Genomic DNA, 23,392 nt, shown 5'->3' with positions numbered 1-23,392 from the left:
AGCGTGCTCCGGGAGAGGGCGGGCAGAGACGTGGGGCCTGGAAACCCGCCTCTCCGGGGAAAGCCTGCTGTTCAGAGAGCCAAACGGTCTTGGTCACACAGCATTGCCCGGGGCCCCCTAGGCCCACCCCTCACCTCCTGGTCTGGGCTCCCACGACGATCGGTGCATGCACCGGTGCAAAAGGCAGCTCCTGCAAATGTTCAGCGAAGGACGTTCCTGGGACCGAGGACATCTGGCTCAGGTCTGCTTCCAGGTGAGAGACCCTGCCCTCCAAGGGGAGCCCCTGCTGGACAACACGAGGCCCCACGTGAGGCCAGCAAGGATCCCCACCTGCGACCAAGGGCGCTCGGATGTGGGGGCTCCTCAATGAATTGCCTGCGTCGCACTGTCAGCGTTAGCAACTAAAAACACAGGAAGCTCAGCTGCATTTTCATGTCAGGAAAACAATGAATGGTTCTAGAATAAGTATGTCCCATGTAATATTTAGCTTATACTAAAAAGTTATTGTTTACCTGAAATATTGTTTATCTGGTCCTGTATTTTATGTTGAGTCGAAAAGAAAAGCAATGAGGAAGGAATCGTCCATTTTACGAACAACTCAGTGGGAAGACAGGTGATGCCTGAGAAGGTGAATTGACTTCAAAACCATGTTTATGAAACAGGAAGATGAAACCTCCTTCAACACTGCATGGCAGACTGTGCTACCGAGCCCCTGGCTAGTGTGTACAGACGATTCTCTTGTCCCCATGTCACTCGTATTACGCCTTCCACTGTCCTCCAAGGCAGGAAACACATGTCTAAATGAAGAGCTTGTTTGGGCATCCAGAATGCTCTCTTTCAAGCTTGTTTCCCGACCTTTCTGTTTTAGTTCTAAAGGAAGAGCACGTAAGCGGAGGCCACCCCAACACGTGTCTCAGATGCCAATAAGAGACGCAAGCTCTTCATGAACCCACGAGCCCCAGTTACATTCTAGAATAAGCACTTCAGGGCACCTGAGTGCTTGCAAACAAGTAATTACACGGAGCTACTTTTCCTCCGTGGACTTCCAGCACAAGACTGGAGCTGAACCACTTTGCAGGGGAACCAGCCTGCTTTTGAGATCAAACTCTGTGTGAATTCCCCAAGGTCAGTGGAAACACAGGCCTATTTGGGGCCATCAGCTTCACTGGAACGCAGGACAGCGGCCCTCACTGAGTCTCCTTCAGCTGCTGACAGCAAGGAGAGTCCTGCAGAGCTGGCGGCTTGGATCAGCTTCTGTTTTAATCTCTGTGGAAACTTAACTTTCTCCTCCATGTGCAGAGAGCTAAGGGAGGTGCAACTCTGTCTTTTCAGACAGAGCAAAAGTGTAAATCAAGCAGCTCCGAGACCAAACGCTCCTTGGGCACCAAGACAGAACGGTGGCAAATTTCTGCCGCCTGGAAGGTCCCTATGCCCATATCGCAGAGAGCCCACGGTGGTCTCAGTCACCTAACCAATGACCAGTGTGCTCATAAAGTCGAAAGACTTCACGGAAGTCAGAAGTCTGGGGCAATGCCTGGAGGGACGTGGGGTGCACTCACCTCGTGGGCCCAGGAGGGTTCAGAGCCGTCGGGCTGCTGTGAAGCCAGTTTGGCCGAGTGGCGCCAAGCTGGGGACTGTGGGGAAGCTGCCAGCTGGGAAAGTGACAACTGAAGGGAAGAAATCTTGTGTGAGACGATAAAAGGCACCCAATAATGTCACGAAGGCCCTCCCACCCATGCTGGCACACTCATTGAAGGAAGGAGGACTCTGGATGTGGCCAAAGAAAGCAGCAAGGTCTGCCATCCCCTGGTCAAGCTGGTCTGGACCCCAAACCGCTTCTGATTTCTTTTATTTGAATTATCGAGAGAGATGATTCTGTGATCTCTCCTAGATTGCAGTACTTGAATAAAAATATTAAGAAGGAAAAGCAAGTGGAGGAGGGTAGAGGGGCAGGGAAGCCAAGCTCCCTGCCACTCACGGGCGGGAGGGCTGGCTGGTCTTCACCTCTGTGGGTCTCACCTCCATCCCTGGACTGACCATCTCCCAGACCCCTTCCGGTTCTGACCACCTGTGTTCCTATGACATGGGCCGGCACGGGCTCTGGGGACATTCAGCTGGGGAAGGACTCTCCAGTCTGTCCCTTCATTACCACGTGACTGTGGGCAAGTCACCTAACCTTGTGTGCCTCGGTCTCCTCACCTGTAAAATGGGTATGATAATAGTACCTAAATCACAGGACTATCGTGACAATTAACTGCAAAGGGCCTGGCATGGTACCCGGCACATGGTAAACCTTCTGTGAATGTTACAAACTTGGAAAATGGACGCTGCTATGAAAGGATGGTGTGGAAGGATGAAGGGCCCACGATCTACATTGACCCATCCATCTCTCAGACTGCGGGCTCTGTTTATAACATGCACATTATAAATGGGACACCTGCTGTCAACAATGGCACTTGGCCCAAGGCAGGTGGTGCTACAGAGGACTCAGTATGTGAAGAGGTGTCCAAGAGACTAGTGAGGGGGTGCGGGTAGCAATGGGGGATCCCGGCAGCATCTTCAGGAGGCAGAAAGGCTCTTTAGAGACTGTGTGGCTCCCCGTGGAAACTGCTGGAGGGAAAATGCTGGGACAGGCTGTTACTAAACATGTTTCCACAGGGGAATACATCACTTCTGGTCCCGTTTCCAAGCTGCACGGCACACATTAAAGCTGCTTCTTGGGCACAGCCTTTGATACTGAATTATTCAACTTTTCTAGAAAGTCAGTTTCCAGGGTGATGCTGGCAGACGAAGTCATCAGGGGGACAAGCCAATTGTGACCTCGTTCACATTCATTCCAGAGGGGCAGCTGTGTCAGCCAGCCAACGGCCAAGCAGCCCAGACCCTTCCTTCCCACGCAAGGACCCTGCATGCGGACACGTCTGCTCTCTGACAGGTAGTCGGCAATGAGCCAGGCCACTGCTGCGGCCCTGTGTCCCCCAGCACCTGCTCCTGGGCCTACAGGCCCACTGGTACCCAAGGAAGCTGCGGCCTGCCTCCCTGGGCAGCGGTGACTGCCAGGTGGCCTCTCCTGGCAGAGGTGGTCGGGAGAGGAGGGGTGGAGACCACACCTCGGAGTCTCAGGAACACAACAAAGGTGGTTCAGTCCTGGTGCTTCTCAACCCTTAGACAAAATGGCTATGGAGAACGCATCCTTTTTAAACGTGGGAAAAAGTGCCTTTGATGGCAGACTTGAAGGTCACTAACCATCTCGGGAAGCCACCGTCCTGGAGGCAAGCGGTGCTTCGAGCAGCATGTTAGGAACCCACTGCACAGAGAACAGGAGGGATACTGGGACACCTGGCCCTCCCCTCTGGCTCCTGGGACCCTTCCCAGCCCCAGGAAAGCAAACAAGACATCAACTGTCCTTAGAGATGCAAAGAGAACGTTCCTGCACCCAGAGCCTTTACAAAATTGGTTTTGGAATTCTGAAAAGGCCCATTGAGCCTGGACTTACCCCTGGTCCCACCGGCGAGTCTTGGGGGGCGACGAGCCCCTGGGGTGGTGGCACTGGCGGGCCTGGGAGGAAGCACAGGGACAGGAGGGGCCATGAGCCTCAGAGGGGCCGGGGCACGTGAAGCCCAGCACATCAGGGCCTGACACGTGTCCCCCTGGGGTGGTGAGCAGTGCTGCCACTCGGCACTGGGCTGCAGTGGCCGTGTAGTCCCAATGCTTAGTGGTTTGAGAGGACTCAGGGTATGCGTGACACACAGCAAGGGCAGATCCCCACGTCACTGTCGCTGCCTCTGAGAAGAAAACTCGAGCTCAATCTGCTGCCACTCCGGCTCGCCCCTCACTTTGCAGGGCCCCTTCTCCATGGCTGTGCAGTCTCTCTAAGTGTGGGCCTAACGAGACGTGCGTGTGGGACACTCCACCTTCTCACGTGCTTACCCCATGGCTTTTCCGGCTTTTCATCTGCTCAGACACCGTGCCTTCAAAGAGTGGGGCTCTGACATCTGCCTGGGCTGGTGCTTTCCTGGCTGGGGCCCACTTGCCATTTCGTTAAATAAGAAACTTCTAAACAGACACGCGTGGCAGACGCCGCTGGCCAGGCTGCACGGGCCTCTGCTTCTCCGATCACTCACAGCCCTGCTAATGCCGCTAAGCACAGCCCGGCCTGAGTCCTCCTCCCTCCAGGTGTGGGCACGTGGGACCAGGAGGAGTCCCACGGCATCCTAGCCCTGCCTCCTGCGACCCTCACGGGGCCCTGGCCACCGGCCCGTGGCTCTCCCTCCCTCCTCTGTGGCACCTGAGCCGGGAACAGGCAGGCACCAGTGAACGTGCGTCAAGCCAATGAGCCTGTCATACTCCATGCAGCTCCGAGTCCCCAGGGCACACCGTGCAGGCTGAGTTCTCAGTACCTGCTGACCCGCCAAGTGACCGGCGGGGCTGAGACCGGAGACACTGAACCCTCAGCAGAGAATGCCAGCAGCTCCCTGTGCAGCTCTGTTCACCATAAAGTGAAAATCACAGCAGCAACGCCGGCGTCCACCACGGAGGGACTAAACACACAAAGTGCACCCTGAACCCGGCCCTGCTGTGCCCTGGGGCCCACGGGCCACCAAAGCCCCTGCCAGCTGTGAGAGTCTACATGGAGAAGGTGCTGTAGGTTCCCTCCAGGCTGAAGGACTGGGCAGAAGGGGGGTGGGGGGCAGGGACAGGAAGGGGGACAGACCTGCCCCACCCCAGCTCCTTCCTAACAAGCCAGGAACCTGGGACACTCTAGTCCCAGGAGCCTTCAGGTTTTGAAATGAGTTCACGGCAGGGGTGGGGGACATGGGGGGGAAAATCATGGAGCAAGCTTTGCCTCCCAGGAAAGATGTGATCTCACCAGGAGCAAAACACAGATGAGGATTCTGCTGGCCCAACTATCCTGGAACTGCATGGCTCTCCCGACAGTTTCGTAGCTCTCTCTGTGCAGCAACTCACTGTCCCCAACCAACCCCTCCCCGAAATGGTCTAGGAGATGAAACAGAAGAGCAGAGCAGAGTCTGCTTTGTTCTACTGTAAATGGAGACTGAAAACTCCACAGGCTGATTGTGGTAACGAGGAAAAAATTGCAGGGAATGGCTCCATTTTCCTCTGCTAAGAGGAACCTGGGCTTAGCGCCAGAGCCTCCGTGTGTCGTCGGGATGAGTAAAATCTGAATGGAAAGCTGTGGAAAGTTAAGCCATCGAAGCACATTAAAACTTCTCACCTTCTCAAAGTGGGGTGTTGTATAGTGTGTTTTAAGGTAATGCTTCACATCATGACCTATGCAATCTTCCTAGAGAATAAAAGCACCAAAAATAAAGCTTTGGCAGTGATTAAAAAGATGGCTGCTGGCGATCCAAGAGCCAAGTCGGCCCAATTCCACAGACACCAGGGAGGCACAGACTGAGAGAAAGTAGACCCGAACCGCAAAACAACTCAGTTTCAGGTCTTTTTGTTTTAATGTCCCAGGCGGTAATCGTTGGCTGCTTCTCAACCTCCACTACGTAACTGTCACACCCAGAGGACATCAGGTCCTCCAGAGCCACCGATTCTAATTCCTCCAAGAGTCTCCCAAAAGCCAGGATGAGGGTGGGTGCCTAGGAAGCCCAACTTCCGCCACAGAGCATGGCTGGGGCAACACGCACGTGTGCAAAACACACACGTATAATAACATCTGTAGCCTGTACAAGAACATCTGTAGCCTGGTGTGCAAAGACTCGTACAAATGTCTGTGGCATGCATGGGACAGGTACACAAACGTCTGCGGCTGTGCTAGGTCGTGTGTATAAACATCAGCGGCTGCACCGCTGAAAACAGCAATGCATCAGAATGACGCACACGCTCTGAAAGGGAACCTCTGCAATAAAAGGCGGCTCATCCACGTGGGGAACACGGAAGCAATGAAGAAGGGGGGCGGGTCGACTGCTGGGTCCTGACATGGAATGGAAAGGCTGCCAAGGCAAGTTACACAGTAGAGAAAGCAAGTCACGAGACAACCGCATAATGCAACCCCACCTGCGTTAAAGGGAGAAGAAAGAAAACCGCACGTGGATGCAGGTACGTAGGTAAATTCACTGAAATTCACGGAAGAGTAGGGCTACAGCTTTACCCTTTGTACGGGTGAGTCAGCGTGTATTTGGGTATTACTAACTGTGGAATTAAAATCATTTCAGTTTCATGATCACTAAAGGTGTGTCTTCAAGTCCTGCCAGAACTTGCAAGCGCTCCTGGCTGGACCAGCGACACCAGTCATCGGCACTGAGAAATGAGACTTCCACAGCAGCTATTGACTCCAGGTGCTGCTCCCGGATGGAGCCCCTCCGCCCACACCCCTCTGCTGGGCTGCTTCCTGGGGGAACATCAGTGTTGCCGAGCCACCACAGGGCTCTGGTTTCAGGTAAATAACCTGGAAGTTAAAAAGAAGAATAGATAAACTCAGAAAGGACAGCTCTGCAGGGGCGCTGGGGGCAGCTCTGGGGCCCCAGGCTCCCTGGAACGGGTATCATGGAGCCTCAGTCTCGAGTCATCAACAAGAACAGTGTAAGGGACTAAGTCAGTGGTTCCCAGTCCAGCAGAGCGAACTGCGATGCCGACAGTACATACCGATGGCTTGAGACAAAGGAGAAAGTTCCACTTTCCAACTGTGGCAGGTGTGGCCTCCTGTCTGAAGATTAATTTTCCCTGGCACTCTATTACTCCCCAGTCAGTCTCCACTCACTGGAAATCCTGGCCAACAAAAGCTCGATTGTCTCCAACCCTTAGTTCAGCTTCTAGAAGCCCAAACACCCCACACTTCACGCCCCTTTTAAGGCAAGCAAGGCCGGGGCTTGCAGGCTGCCCAGCACCTGGGCTGTCCAGGTCCTGCAGGGTCAGAAGAAGACCGGCTCCTGCTTTCCTGCATCCTGCAAACCTGCAGTGCCTTCCACACTCTAGGAAAGGGGGACTACTTCTCAAGTCAGCACTTCTCAGACAGCATTTTTGGTGAGTCACAGAAAGGCACAAACATAAGTGGACAGGTCAATGAAAGATGGGGCAATCATCCTCCTGCTGGAGAGAGCAGAGGTCTGCCAGCGCCCTTTCTGGAAACACTGGCGGGGGTCCCTGCAGCAGGAACCACCTTCCTGCGATCTCAGGAGCGGCCTGTGTAGGAGGCAGATTGAAGCACTTTATCCCAAAATGCAAGCTGTCTTCCTGGGAATGTGTGTGTTTGAACGTAGCTGTGCATTCATTCTGTGGGGAGACTGAGGAAAGGAGAGGCAGCAGGCAAGGCACGGCGAGGGGCGTTCAGAGGAAAACGCTCCCCTGTGGAACAAAGCTGCCATGTGTAACTGGAGGGTCAGTTATTTGCTGGGAGGACGGCGGTTGCTTAGTAACCTGTGGCAGCTCGGGCCAAGGCAGGGAAGGGCCAGGCCCTGGACCAGGAGGGAGGGGCTCTGGCGACATTACAGGACAGGAGCCAACAGCTGGCCCCAAAAGGCCAGGGGAAGGAAGGGGGCATCACGGCTCAAGACACAGTAGGTGTGATTTCAAGAAAGATGGTGGAAAACAGCCATCCTCATCAGACCTTCAAAGTGAAGGATTAATCAGTATTTACTGGTACTCCAGACACTAAGAATTCGTAAGGCAAACCCATTTGAAAGGCCCTGATTCCTACTGACCTGGGGGTAAAAAGTCATTCTCCCTACGATTCTGATCACAGGAATGGGGGAAACGAGCGAAATCTAGGAAGAGAGAAAGGGACAGCTGGATGCGGGAGTGGGCTGGGGTCTCCGTGCTGAAGTTCAGAGCCCAGGCACAGGAGCTGCCCCATCCCGGTTACTGGCCCAGGAGGCCTGGGAGTAAGTGCCGTGCTGTGCGTGCCCAGAGCCCCAGGCTGGGTCACCTTCAAGGGCCAGGCTCAGAACATCGCATCCCTCGTTCAGCCTTTGCTCACTAACGTTCCAGCACGACGAGCCATTAGGTGCCTTTAAAGGTGCAAGCTAACCTGCGTTTCCCCACTGCTGCCTAATTTCCTGGATGGCAAGGACGCTGCCTGTCAGAGAGGACGTTCCCACCAGTGTCCACAGCACAGAAGGTCACAGCCACGTCAAGAATCTAACGTGATATATTCTGGGAAACACCATGATTACACATTTCCAATGACCCCTTCCACATGGCTGTTTTTAAACCTATTAAGCAAACACAACGAAATTCTGACAACCACCACAACATTCAACAGCAAAATATGGGTCAGGGAAATTCCAAGTTACAAAAAATAAAGCCTGAGTGCCCTCTAGTGGCTCCCGGGACACTGTCACGGATGGTGATGGATGGACCTTTGCTCCCTTGTCATTTTATAGGAGAAATAAAGAGGATAATTCATAACAGAAAGCCAAAGTACCTCCCTTAAAGTGACAGCCGCATGTCATTAAGATTTCCAAAGGACCCATATAAGTTAGTAAAATATTGAAGTAAGAAAAGTTTCCATCATAAGTTAAGCACCAGTGGATATTTAAGTCTCTTATTCTGGGTCTCGGGAGGCAGTGTCTTCAAATGCTCCGGAGCTGGGATGAGGGCCACCACATTCGTGTCATGTGAAGGCAGCAATGAATCCAGAGTAAATAAAGAGAGGAATGAGATCAGCTTCCATCTATGCGCATCTGCTGGCCCCAAACGGCAGCTGAAACGCAGATGGCGCTGCTGCCGTGTGTCTGCACCGAGTTCAATCCCTGATCCTTCCAGCCACCAAAGGATCTGCTGCCGCCAGCCAAGGAGGTGATGGTAAGTCTTCCAGTAAAGAACTAACAGTGTGTACCCAACAGCTCTGACCTTAAGACGTCAAACCAACTCGGTGCGCCCACGGAAGGGAGAATGACATCCTCGGCCAGTCCTCCAGAGACAGGCTGATCTCAGCGGGCCCAGAGCCGAGCTGCCTCTGTGGGGAGGCCCCTGGCAGGGCCCCCCGAATCTCGGTGCCCGGCTCCCGGCTGGAGGTCGGGGTGGAGCTCCCAGAGGAAAAGCACCACTCACTGTTCATCCTTTGCACACAGCATAGCAGCGGCAGGAACGACTAATGTCTACTCATTTGAAGATCTCGAAATACAGGACAAGCTGGTCCAAGCTGGGACGTGACCAGCAGTGGAAGCAGCAGCATGGGGAAGGCTGGGCCTGGCCATCAGGACACAGGCCCTGGATGCAGGGCAGTCACGTCGCCAGTGTAGCCCCCCCCCGGGTCCACACGCTCCTCTGAAAGCAGCGCCCACGGGTTCCCACTAGTGAATGACCCTCCCAGCCCCAGCCATGCGGTCGGGGCGGGTGACCCACCCCCACACCAAGAGAGGGTGTGTGACCAGGGGCGACTGCCTGCACTGTCCCCCTGGCCGTCTTACCGGGTACCAGCAGGTGATGCAGCAGAGTGAGGAATTTTATTGGAACAAGTGAATAAAAGACGTCCTTTCTGCTGGGATGCCTAAGCCTGAAGATAAGTGTGGAGCCCCTGGGCCACCACGTGAAGAAGCCTTTCCAGAAAGAAGTCAACACAGAGCTGGAGGGCAAGCGGATGGGGTGTGGGAGGGAGACGGACACGGAGTTTTCATGACGCAGCCAGGCCTCCTATCGGCTCGACCGCCGAGCTTTCCTGCCCCACGAGCCCACAAAGTCCCGCTCTTGTTTAAGAGCTGGGTTCCTACCCCATGTGTGTAAGAGTCCCCACTGACTCTACAATCACGGCTGAATGCTGTACGCTGGGCCAGGACTCTGGGGCAACAGAAAGGTGAACAGACACAGGTCCCACTGGTGAGATGCTCCTACGAGAGATCTGCACCTCTCACCTCCTGGAGCACAAATAGGACACTTCCCAGCCCTGCAACCAGGTGGGACCACCTGGCCCACTCTAGCCCAGGAGCTGGGAGAAGCGATGTGTGTTATCTCTGCTCCAGAACATTTAACTGGTGGCACACAGTCTCGCGAGGTCTCCCCTTCTTTCCGGCACAGCAATACTCAAGATGACAACTGCCATCACGTGACTACAATGAGCGGAACCGCCACCAAGCCACAACGGACGTATAGCAAGAGTAGGGAATGGACCTTTTTGTTTAAGCCAGTGAGACTGGGGACTTATCTGTTACCATAGCAAACCTGACTTATACACGCCAGGAGCAGCAGGGGAAGGAAGATACGTGGAAAACAAACAATAACACAAAATAAACAGCAGCACCCACCAAGGCTGTGGGATGGGAGAGAAGCCTCTGCCAGAGATAAGACATCTGAGCTGGGCTTTCAAGAAGAGTCCAAGTTTCCATGTGAAAGAGCAACGAAAGTTTAAGATACATTTTTAAATGTAGGAATACCTTTAAAATACTTCCAAGACTTTTTATTATTCGACAGATAAATTGAAAATACACTAAGCATTCAACTTTTTTAGAACTTGAAAAAATTAAGAGGATGAAATGAATAACGGTAAAAATATATAAAATTAAATTTTAATTTAATTAAAATTAAAGATATAATTAGAAACTTAAAGACAAAGAACAAGAGAAGCAATAAGTGAAGCTAATAGCTAATTCTTTGAAGAGAATATGAAATATGAAAACTTGGATAAGCCTAACCAAGAAAAGGAGAGACCCACCAAAACATCAGGCATGAGGGAGGGAATCTAGTCACAGATACAAATTAGAATTTTTCTGCTTTTTCTTTTTTGTTTTTATCCTTTCTTCACCTTTCCCACCCAGCCCTTCACGCTGCTTCCATCTGGCAACAATCAAAATGGTCTCTGTGTCTATGAGTCTGTTTCTCTTTTGTTTGTTTGTTTATATTGTATCTTAGATTCCACATATAAGTGAAACCATATGGTATTTGTCCTTCTCTGACTTATTTCACCTTCTAGGTCCACCCATGTTGTTGCCGATGTCCAAAACAAATTAGAATTCTTAAATTAGACACCATTTTCTCCCAATGTCTTTATAAACTAAATGAAACTGACCATTTTTCTAAAGAACAGTTAGTTAACACAAGATGAGATAGAAAACCTAAATAGATCAATAACCATAAACAGAAATTTAGTGGTTGTCAATTCCCTTCAAAAGACACCAAGTTCCTGATGGTTTTATGGGTAAGTTTTATCGGACCTACAACAGGCCCTGCCTTTTGGTTGAACAATTTTAAAGCACAGAAAAAGACTGGAAAGCTTCCTAATTTGTGACGGGTAATTTTGTGTCAACTTGACGGGATCACAGGTGCCCAGACACTTGGCCAACCGTTACTCTGGGTGAGTCGTTACCTGTGAGGGTGCTTCCTCGATCGGTGACTTGGGAAAGCTGGCCCTCCCCAGATCTGCTGAGGGAACAAGGAAGGAAAAGTGTGCCCTTCCTGTCTGACTGCCCCGCTGGGCCTTGGTCTTCTCCTGCCTGTGGTGTTCCTGCTCCCCAGGCCTTCACACCCGGACTGGAATCTACATCACAGGCACCCCGGTTCTCAGACGGCACCACGCCACCGACTTCCTGGGTCTCCAGCTGGCAGGATTGTGGGACTTCTCAGCCTCCATAACTGTGTGAGCCAATTTCTTATAATAAATCCCTTCCGGTATGTATATCCCATTGGCCTGTTTCTCTAGAGAACCCTGACTAAACATGCATTTTACAAAACTAGCATGCTCTTAATGCCAAGACCTGATAAAAAGACATGACAGAAAAGAAAGCTATTGTGCGGGAGACCCTGCTCGCTGCGCCATTTGTCGTGCGCGGAGGCCTTCTCACCGCGCCATCTTTCAGGCGGGGCGGCCTGCGGGGTCTCTGCTCCCGCTCCCCACACAAGAACGCAGGATATGGTGAGGCCGAAAAGGAACACCCACGGAGCCATAGGTAGGGGAGTCATACCACTATGGTCTCACTGGAGGCTGGGCCCACCGGACGCGTGACCTGCCGTCCGCCTTTCCGCCAACCGACCGACTGACGACTCTCCTCCACTCTCTCGACTCTGTTCCTCTCTCTCGGCTCTCCTCTTCCGCTCTCCTCGGCCCTCCTCTTCCACTCTCTTCGGCTCTGCTCGGCTCTTCAGCAATCCTCGGCAATCCTTCGTAGCTGCAGCAGTTATACCAGCTGCCAATCGGCTAACCGGCCACAGCCGACGGCCATTCACCACCCGAGCCAGCACCCTTCCACGTGAGGCCGAGAGCCTGTAAACTACTTTCTGGGGCTCTGTCCCCACAGCTATACATCAGGAATCTGCTTATCATGACCCACCGGTCCAATTCGGCCCACAACCTGTGTTTGTAAATAAAGTTTTATTGGAACACAGCCACGCTCATTCATTCACATGTCATCTATGGCTTCACAATACACCAGCAAAGATGAGTAGTTGCCACAGAGGTCATCTGGCCCATGAAGCCTAAAATATTTGCTATCTGGTCTTAAAGTCAGCTGACCTCTGCCACAGACAAACCTCTTTTGTGAACTAGAAACAGAAATCCTGAACAGAAGTTAACCTAACCAAGGCAGGCATAACTGAAGTTCCCCACTAGGCATTCCCTAGCTGACTTTTTCCAACAGACTTTAGTTTTTAGAGCAGTTTTATGCTTACAGTAATATCGAGGGGAATGTACAGAGACTTCCCAGGTACCCCTCATATGCACAGCTTCCCCCACATTCAACATCCCGCACCAGAGTGGGGCATTGTTCCTTTTGCTGCCTAAAATATTTGGTAATTTATTCGTTTATTGTCTCTTTTCAAAATGTGCACTCCATGACGACAGGAGCCTAAAAAGCACCTGGCACATCACAGACTGTCAGTATTTGCTGGATGGATGAGGGAGAGGTGGGAGAGGGGGTGTCATGGGGGAGACCCTGCCCATTGTGCCATTTGTCGTGTGAGGCGGCCTGCGAGGTCTCTAGTCCCGCTCACCACATAAGAACACAGGACATGGTGAGGCCAAAAAGGAACACCCATGGAGCCAAAGGTAGGGGAGTCATACCACTATAGTCTCCCTGGAGGCTGGATCCACACGACCTGCAACCTGCTGTCCGCTTTTCTGCCTGTCAACCAACCGACTCACCAACCAGCACAGCCGTGGCAGTTATATCAGTGGCTAATTGGCTAACTGGTTACAGCTGACGGCCAACTAGCCACAGCTGACGGCCATCTACTACCCGAGCCAGCACCTTTCCACGTGAGGCCGAGAGCCTAGAAACTGCTCTCTGGGACTCTGTCCCCACAGGGGGGCCCTCTGAGAAGACAGTCCCATAAGCACCTCCAGAATGGCTAATGTAACACGGCAAGAGCAGAGCCACCACAGCTCTCTGGGCCCAGGGAGAACCCACTTCCCTGGACAGTGTCACGGGTACAGGTTTGCACATCAAAGACTTTGGGGTGAAAAGAATCTCCGTGGAGGAGTGCTACTTTTATCCTGCCCTGCTGTCACCTTGTTTCTCGTAAGATTTTGCGTCTGTGTTGAACTAAATCAGTGCTTGAAAGGAGCATGTTTATGTGGCTACCGCCCCTGCCGATGCTGCCAGCCAGAGGGATACCATAATGACAAGGTTACAGACAGCCCGTAGCCACAGCGATGGATTTGCCCCGGGCCAGGCAGTCCTGCACATTCTGACCAGCCTTCACTCACTTAATCCTCCCTACAGCCCTGGACGTCCTCCGCCCATTTTTTTTTCTGGTTGTTTATCTACTTCTTATTGACCAGGAGGAGCTCTTTGGATAATCTTTCTTTCTAATCTAATTCCTTCGATTCATTTTTCATGGTTGTATGTTTTGCAAGTATCTTTCAGTCTGAGGTTTATCTTTTAATTTTGTGTATGGAGTCTGGTGGGGACAGAGTCCTGGAGAGCAGTTTCCAGGCTCTCGGCCTCACGTGGAAAAGTGCTGGCTCAGTTATTAGATGGCCATCAGCCATAACCAGATGGCCATCTGCTGTGGCTGGGTGGCCATCAGCTGTTACCAGTTAGCCATTAGCCACTAATATAACTGCTGTGGCTATGCTAGGGGGTTGGTTGGCAGAGAAGCGGATGGCGGATTGCAGATGACACAGTTAGCAAGAGTGGTTACCAAGCACAGATTGCGGCTAGCAAGTGCGGTTAGCAAGCGGATTGTGGATTACGGATCGTGTGGATCCTACTTCCTGTGTCTCACCCGGCCGCCAGCGAGACTGTTATGCAGGAAGACCCCTCGTTGGGGTACTGGTGGATGTTTGCTTTTGTGTCTCGACCAGTCCATCGAGACAATAGTGGTGTGACTCCCCTATCTATGGCTCCGTTGTTGTTCCTTTCTGGCCTCACCATGTCCTGCGTTCCTGTGCAGGTAGACGGAGCTGAGACCCTGCATTACAAATCTTCTCTCACACACGCAAGTTTCATATTTTAGCACAATCGTATTTCTCAACCTTCTCCTTTCGCTTTCTGCTTTGTCTGTCTTGCTAAAGAAAACCTTCCTAACCCCAACGTCGTAAAAACAGTGTCCCAATGTTTTCCAAAGAGCTCACAAGTTTTGCTTTTCACAGTTAGAAGTTTAAGCCATCCCATCTTGCGGCTAAGGAAACGGAAGGGCAGAGACATTGAGCGACTGGTCTGAGATTTCCAATCAGCAAGTCTGAATTCATAAACACACAGCCCTGTGCTCAGTTACTCACACCTCACCGTGTTGTACTCACCCCTTTAGAAGTTGCTGTTCTCACGCAATGTACTGTCGTGGGGCGTTACCCACAGTGCTACGTAAAGATCTAGGTCATGCATTTAACTGCTTATCTAGCACCCGTTGTCCAAATAAATCGGCTTATTTACCCATTCCCCGATGCTTCTGCACCTCCCTACTAGAAGCACTGCTGTCGTGAAATGAACGTCCTCGTCGGGGTTCCCTGTACGTATGAACTAGCTGTCCTCTGCAACTGGCATCTAGAAATGGCATTGCTGAGTTGAAGGGTATTAACTAAATATTATGAAATTGCTCTTCGAAGCAGCTGTCTGTTTCCATTGTGCTAAGAGTTCCTCTTTTCCCAAATCCTCATTAACCTTCGCTATTCGACAGCTAGATTTTTCCAATTGAGGGGGATAAAATTATTTCTTTTCCATTCATTTTATTTTGCATTTCTCTGATTACTGGTGAAACTGAGCACCTTTTCATATGTTTATTGGGTATCCTGCCCATTTTTCTTCCCTGTTGTTCATTAGTTCTTATCGATTTGGAGCAGCTCTTTCTATCGTCTTTCCTCTCACCATGAAATTAGGATCTTATTTTATATTTCACATATGGACAGCCATTCCAGCCCTACTAATGGATGGGTCCACCCTTGCTCCTTATAGTAGAGGAAATAATGCTGCACCCCAAAACATCCACATCCAAGGAAAGTAAGGCTGCTCATCAGCTGACCTTGAGATGGGGAGATGTCCTGGGTGACCTGGGCGGGCCCAACACAATCACAACAGTCCTTATAAGTGAAAGGGAAGTGGGGGCTCAGAGCCGGAGAGAGATTTGGAAATGCTACACTGCCGCCTTGGAGACGCAAGAAGGGGCCAAGGACGCAGGCTCCCTGGAGCAGCTGGCAAAGGCCAGGAAACGCAGAGCCCCCAGAAGGAACAAGCCCTGCCCACACCTGGCTTTTAGCCCCTAAGGCCATTTTGGACTTCTGACCTCCGGAACTGTATGACAGTAAGTTCATGATATTTTAAGCCATTAAATTGGTGGTCATTTGTTATAACAATGACAGGAAACTAATCCACTGCATCTGTGCACCAGTACCACGCTGTTCCAGTTACCATGACTTTATGGTAAGTTTACAAATCAGGAAAGAGAAAGCCTCTTCTTCAAAATTGTCTTGGCTATTCTTGACGACTCATATGTAATTTTTTAATTAAAGCAGGAAGCTTTATCTTAAAAGAAAATAAACACAGGGCATGAGGGAGACACGGTCCAGGAAGAGCACATGGGCCAGGAGTCCCGGCCATGAGAACGCACGACGCGGTTAGTGAGATCGCAGCAGCGCAAAGCAGCTGGGAAAGGTTTCCAAACCACTGGACTGCCAGCGCTGGGGGTGGGTGATTTCAACAGCCTAGAAGTCCTTAGCAGCAACAGCTTCTGCGTCTGGCCAAGATGGGGTGACAGTCCCCGGATTTATCCTCCCAACCGAAACTAATTTTTTAAAAACTGAACAAATATATAAAGCAATGGTCACCAAGACACTGGAATTCAGGCAACAAAGAGTGGTCCTGAGCAACAGCAAACAAAAGAGGTGAGCCTGGCAACTGGCGTTTCTAGAGTCTGCAGGTCACGGTGCAGGGCGAGGAAACCCAGACAGAGCACGGTGAACTCTGACTTGAGAAGACAGAACCGAGAGCCCAAGGAGACCAAGGAAGCTGGAATTCACAGGGCCAAGCGCCAGGATGAGGTGCACACAGAGATGTCCCTCTAGGATCCGGGAGGTTACTGATTAGGAAATCCCCCAAGGCCGAGCAAGAGCCACCTGAACAGCAGTTGGTGCTCACACAGGGCTAGGAACCAGCCACTGGTAAACCTCACAATTCAAGGGCCATCGGGCAGAGTGCTCAAAGAGTCTTGTCACATCGCGGGGAATAGTTAGGCCTAGACTAAACGCACTTCTGATCCCACCTAACAAATCTCAAGGGCGAGACCTGAAAGGATCAAATTCCTGAGCTCCAGAGTATATATCACATACCAAAATATTCAGCACCCAGTGGGAGAAAGTTCACAATACCTGGAATCCAATACAAAATTAGCCGGCATGCAAAGAAGCAAGAAAATACAACCCGAATTAGGACAAAACTCAATCAATCAAGATGGACCCAGAACTGACGGAGGTACTAGAATTAGCAAACAAGGATATTGTAATAGTTGTAAGTATTTCCTATGTTCAGCATTAGAGGAAACACTGAACATACTGAGTCAACACATGGAAAATATAAAAAAGACCCAGACAGCCTTTGTGCAGATGAAAACTACCATATCTGAGAAGAAAAACACACCAGATGGGGTTGATGACAGAGCAGACACTGCAGACAAGATGAGTGAACATGAAGACGCAGCAGTGGAAACCACCTAACGTGAAACAATCTAAGGAGAGGTGAACGGAACATGGGCGAGCTGTGGGACAACTGATACATGTGTAATTCGGGGCCCCAAAAGAGGAGAGAGAGAAAGGAAGACGGAAGAAAATATTTGAAGAAATAATGATCAAAATTTTTCCAACTGTGATGAAAATCATAAACCCAGAGAGCCAAGAATTCTGCTCAATGAACCCCAAGCAAAAAATGAGTTTAAGGACAATTCTGGGAAATGGAGGCAAATCCCCTCATGAAAACAGACAGGACAAACCAGGAAAGCAAAAGCCCACAGACCAAACCCCAGCTGATCCAGGACAAAAGACGCCAACGATAGGGTCATCCCATCATAGTTTATAATTAATATGATTAGAAGGTTTACCAACATAACCAGCTGTTCGTCTCCAGTGCCGTAACTCATCATAAATTAAACATTTGAAAATTCCGTTCCAGAAAAGGTCATTACTTTTTCTCCTTAGATCTAGCTCTACAGGTTCCTTCTCTAAGAAAGTGGTCTGTTTCCACAGACACAGGTAAACTATGTTTATCACATTTCACTAGTGTCTTTTTAAGTAACTTAATCAGAAACCAGAGTAACCCTGTTCATTTTAAATCACAAAATAGACCTATTTTTATAATCTAGGACACTATCCTTCTTTCACATTTATGTTTCCCAGAGATTGATATTTGTTTTATTCTTACAATGTAAACACATGTCAAAGATGTCAAAAAAGGAAAGATACTAGATTGAAAACACGGGATGGGTTAGAAATAAATTTGGCCCTTGGGTTGGCATTTTTTAAACTATTTATTCTATCCCATCAATGCGTTCAACTTTATCAAATAAAATTGGAAATTTACTCTAAACTGACTGACAGAAAAATGCATGCCTTCCACCCACCACTGTGAGGGACTCTAGCAGATATTCTGGCAATTTCTCAAGGACAAGCGCTGCTGTACATTTCAGTACCGCGTACGTACGGTGGTTTTTAATGCACACATCGGTGGTAAGCACATATCCTGAGAACAGGCTGGGAAGCGCAATGCACAAAAACGGAAAGAACAAAACAGTTAAAACCATCAGATGCACTGCCTTTTTGAAAAGACTATTAAGTGTTGGTACCTGAATGTTTTTAGATAGCAAGTGTGCTGCTTCCACCAACTGTAAAATGAAATGCAACAAGACCAGTTTCCATAAACTACAATCTCAACTCATAAAAAAACCCCTCCCAGATGAGACTCGCTGGTGTGTCTGCACCAGCAGGACCGACAGGGAGACCCCGCATCATCGGCCACGGGAAAGCCATCAGGAGGGGGACACCTACGCAGCTCCCCGCTACTGGCTTACACATTTGTTCATGCCCTATCTTTCTAACTTCCTAAGAGTCTAACCACTGTGATCCAGAACATTCTGTCAGCTGGCGAGATGAGAAGCTTCGAGCCAAGGGTCCCACGCTCACTCACAGTGAACTTCTCCAACACTCCCTTTTAACTTCCGCGCCCCTTTTCACCATGGGTGGGATTCACAATCAGGACGTGGGCTTGCTGGCCCTTAGGCACACACAAGGAGGCCCCAAACACAAGGTACTGGCCTCGGCAGAAGGTGCTGAGCCAGCCCAACACGAAGCTGAGGTGGGAGTCACTCCTTCGCCACCTACACGCACGTGGCTCCATCCCCACCCACAGGAAGGACATCACTCCACTGGTAACCTCACTCCTTTTCTTAAAGCCACGTCCTGAGGTCACAGACTCCCCACTCTTGGACAGGGATTCAAGGGAGTGGAAAGCATTTCTGAAAAACAACAAACTCATGGCTACATTCGTAACGCAAAATAGAGCTGGCAGTCCGTGGCTTTCAGCCAATTTCTAATTCCTGAACCCCATGTTTGCAGGACAGCCATGTGAAGGACCCTCTAGGTGTCATGAACAGAACCTTCCCCGGCCCTCCGTCAGGGAGCTGCAAGTACCTGGGCTGGCCGGTGACGACTGCCGGGTCGTGCTTCAGCACCACCCGATGCTCCACCCCCACAGTAAGCAAACACTCAACCAAGTGATTCAAATTCAAGCAATCTGTGTCGCTTATGTGATGAATGCTATTGTACGGACTCAGTACTTTCCCTCAGGAACAGATGGAAGCCGTGCTGTGTGACTGAAAGCCAGCTTTCTGCAAACACTTACTTGAAGGGGACGTGGGTGGCTTCCTGGAGGGCCGCCTCTCTGCCTTGGGGCTGCTGCCATGCCCTGTGGGTGTATCCAGGTGCCCTTCAGGGCTCAGTGAGTACTGGAAGTGGACTGTCCCTGACTCCACCTGCTTCACCTGCAATTGAACACAGCGAGTGCAGTGAGGGTCTTCCATCAGAATATTCATCCAGGAACAACGCACCCAGCTCCACACGTCTACGTCGAGTCAGGGATTTCTGAAGCCACGAGTAATTTTCTGAGCAGAAAACAGCTAGCTGTGGCATTAAAACCCCGGAAGACCACATTATCACAGAACAGCCCTTACGCAAGTAGGAATCACAACATTTCTCCAGTTTTGAATGTGCTTTCCTTAATTAACTACTATGTAAAATTAACTTTTTAAATTCTGGTGTATAGTACCCACCACCTCCGTCGGGGCACAGAACAGCTCCATCACCCCAAACACGCCCTCAGGCGGCCCCTGTGCGCAATCACCAAGCTGTTCTCCAGCCCTACAGCCTGGTCTTTTCGAGGACGTCATCTACATGGAATCGTATGGTATATAAGTGTCTTTTGAGACTGGCTTCTTTCAATCAACACAATGCTGACGAGATTCATCCAGGTCATAGTACACAGCCACAGTTCATTCCTTTTCATTGCTGAGTAGTATTCTACTGTTGATGTCCTGCTGTGTATTTATCTATCCACCCACTTAAGAACATCTGGGCTGCTTCCAGCTCCTGCAATTATACAGAGAACTGCTGTACATATTTCTGTGGGAGTGTAAGTTTTTATTTCTGTAAGTTTCATTTCCCTAAGAAGAGTGTTGCTGCATCATATGGGACGTATATATTTAATTTTATAGGAAACTGCCAAGCTGTGATTTACTTCTGTGCTCTGTCCTACTCCATTGATCTGTGTGCCATTCCTCCACCCATAGCACTTTACATTATCACAGCTCTGCTGTAACTTAAAACTGTGCAGTATGATTCCTCCAATTTTACTGTTCTTTTCAAAATTGTTTTGACTGTTCTCATTCTTTTCCCTTCCTATGTAAGTTTTAGAATCAGCTTATCTATACCTACAAAAAAATAAAAAAATCCTGCTTGGATTTTGATTGAAACTGCATTATCTATTGATCAATTAGGGGAGAGTTTCTATCTTTGCTGAGTCTTCAAATCCATAAAGATGTTATGCCTCTCTGCTTATTTAGGTCTTGTCTGATTTCACCAAAGAGAAACCACAATGAGTACAAATGACATGCAGCTCAAGGAATGTTTTATAGTAGTCATCGTCCAGATCTGTACATATTTTGTTAGATTTATCTCATTGAGGGAAGGCCTCTGAAATAACAGTTTTTTTTAAATTTGCTTTCTTACTTTTCATTGCTACTATACAGAAATATGGTTGATTTTTTTCATATTTGACCCCGTTGTATCCTACAACCTCGATAAACTCAAGAATTTTTTGTAGCTCCCTTGCGATTTTCTGCGTAGACAATCGTGTTGTCTGCATATAGGGACAGTTTTGTTTCTTCCTTTCCAATCCGTATGCTTTTATTTTGTTTTCTTGCCTTATTGCACTGGCTAGGACTTATAGTACAATGCTGAATGAGATTCTGAATGCTATGAGTGGACATCCTTCACTTGTTCCTGATATTAAGGGGAAAGCATTCAACTCTTCCTCATTAAGTACGACGCTAAAGGGATTTTGTAGATGCCCTTGATCAGATTGAGGAAATGCTCTTCTACTGCTAACCTGCTCAGCTTTTATCGCAAATGGATGTTAAATTTTGTCAAACTCTTTTTCTGAATCTATTGCTATGATCATATGGTTTTCCTTCTTTAGGCTGTTACTATGGTGAATTACATTTACTGATTTTCAAAAAGAAAATAGCTTCGCGTTCCTGGGACAAACCCCACTTGGTCATGGTGTATTGTTTTTTCCCACATGGTTGGGTTCAATTTGCTAGTATTTTGCTGAGTATTTTTCATCTGTGTTCATGAGGAATATGTGTACATAGTTTTCTTTTACTGGTTCTGACACTGGGGTAATATAGGTCTCATTATATGAATTGGGAATTGTTCCTATCTCTGCTATTTTCTGGAAGAGGTTATATAAAATTGGTATTATTTCTTCTTTAAATGTTTAGTAGAATTCATAGTGAATAGGCCTGGACATTTCTTTTTCAAAAGTTTTTTAACTACGCATTCAATTTCTATAATAATTACAGGACTACTCAGGTTATCTACTTTTGCTTGGGTGATTTTTTTTTTTTTTTACTTTGACACATTTTATTCAAATACCAGTCTGATCACACATGGTCCAAGAACATTCAAATAATAAACCCCAAAGAAACAGATGTGAACGATTGGTCTTCAAACCTTACAGCCAATGATGCCGCGCTTACCTATGACCTCCCTGACACAAAACCATATCCACACCTCAGGGCCACCAAACCATTCCGCAGAGCTTCCTTAACTGTGAGCTGTTTGAAGCTACCAGTTTGAGCACGACTGACTATTGTTTTCAAACTCTGAGTAGCTGTAGGGGTCTCAGCAGGGGTTGGAGAAACCAGCTCAACCTCGGCATAGTGCCAGAATGTGGCCAATTGAGTCTTCGAGTAAATCACAGCAGCATTTACCAGCACGGGGCCTTCTCTGTGACGTTAGGACACACGAGACCATGGTTCTAAGATGGAAAGTCCGTGGCCTCAAACTGCCAGCCAAATGTCGAGCTTGGGTGATTTTTGATAGTTTGTTGTTCAGGATGAATTGATCCATTTCATCTAAATTGTCAAATTTATGGGCACAGAGTTGTTCATGGTATTCCCTTAATATCCTTTTAATAGCTGCGTGGTCTATAGGGACATCCCTTCTCTCATTTCATATTAGTAATTGTGTCCTCTCTTTTACCGTCTTGCTAGAGGTTTATCAATTCTATTGATCTTTTCGGAGAATCAGTTTTTGGTTTCACTGGTTTTCTCCATGTTTTCTCTACTGTTTTTCTGTTTTCAATTTCACTGGTTCCTGCTTTTATCTTTATTATTGACTTTCTTCTGCTTGCTTTAGGTTTATTTTGCTCTTCTTTTTCCAGTTTCTAAAGGTGGAAGATTAGATTATTGATTTGAGACCTTTCTGTTGTAATATAAGCACTTAATGCTATAAATTCCCAAGTAAGCATATTTTAGCTACTTCCTACAAATTTTGGTATGTTGCATTTTTATTTTTGTCCAGCTCAAAATATCATCTATCTCTTCCTTTAGGTTTCCACTTTGACTGTGGATTACTTAGAAGTATATTGTTTCCTTTCCAAATGTTTGTAAATTTTATGTTGTCTTTGTTACTGATTTTTACTTTAATTCCATTACGATCACAGAACATACCTTGTATAATTTCAATTCTTTTAAAATTGTCAAAGAGTGTTTTATGACCCAGGATATGGTCTATTTTGGTGAATGTTCCATGTGCACTTGAAACGAATGTGTATTCTGCTGGTGGTGGGTAGAGTGTTTTATAAATGTCTTTTAGATGCAGATGGTCCGTGACGACGTCCAGCTCTTCTATGTCCTTAGTGATTTTCTATCCATGTGTAACACAGTTTACCCCAAGAGGACTGCAGAAGCCTCAGATTACCACTGTGAATTTGTCTATGTCTCCGTTCAGTTCTAGTAGTTTCGGCTTTGGGTGTTTTAAAGCTCTGTCAATCTTAGATTGACATATACACTTTTAGGGTTATATGTCTTCTTGGTGAACTGACTCTTTTGTCATATGTAATATCCTCTTAACTCCTGGAAATGTCCTCTGCTCCGAAGTCTATTTTGTCCGGTATTAATATGGCCACCCTGGTTTTCTTCCTATTAGTGTTTACATGGAATGTTTCCATTCTTTTACTTCGAACCACCCTGCGTCATTAGATCTGAAGTGAGTAAGTGAGTTCCTCGGAGACAGCATTTGTTAGACCTTGATTTTTTTTTTTAATGCACTATGACAATTTCTGTCTTTAAATTGGTGTGTTTAGACTATTTACACTTTATGTAATTATTGGTATTTTTAGATTCAGGACTACCATTTCATTATTTGTTCCTTCTGTTTTTCATTTCTCTTTTCCCTCTCCTGTCTTCCTTTCAATTATTCCATTTTCTCTATCAGGTTTTTCACTTTCTCTTT

At 48.5% G+C, this 23,392-nt stretch overlaps 1 protein-coding gene across 11 annotated transcripts in view; it reads right to left on the bottom strand.

Moving 5' to 3' along the window:
* The window catches only part of NPHP4 (nephrocystin 4), a 107,945-nt gene that overhangs the window by 32,978 nt on the left and 51,575 nt on the right, over nucleotides 1-23,392 (bottom strand). For 10 of the 11 annotated variants that reach the window (XM_019746697.2, XM_074334189.1, XM_074334188.1 and 7 more), the window contains 4 exons: nucleotides 19,221-19,359; nucleotides 3,497-3,558; nucleotides 1,560-1,667; nucleotides 135-286 (listed from right to left, as the gene is read on the bottom strand). In XM_019746697.2, the coding sequence (XP_019602256.2) occupies nucleotides 135-286; nucleotides 1,560-1,667; nucleotides 3,497-3,558; nucleotides 19,221-19,359 (461 nt within the window). The remainder of the gene's footprint in view (nucleotides 1-134; nucleotides 287-1,559; nucleotides 1,668-3,496; nucleotides 3,559-19,220; nucleotides 19,360-23,392) is intronic. The other variant, XM_074334191.1, reaches the window with a different exon arrangement.

The sequence above is a fragment of the Rhinolophus sinicus genome, linkage group LG06, assembly GCF_036562045.2.
Source record: "Rhinolophus sinicus isolate RSC01 linkage group LG06, ASM3656204v1, whole genome shotgun sequence".
NCBI lineage: Eukaryota > Metazoa > Chordata > Mammalia > Chiroptera > Rhinolophidae > Rhinolophus > Rhinolophus sinicus.
This window is presented reverse-complemented; position numbering and strand designations above follow the sequence as displayed.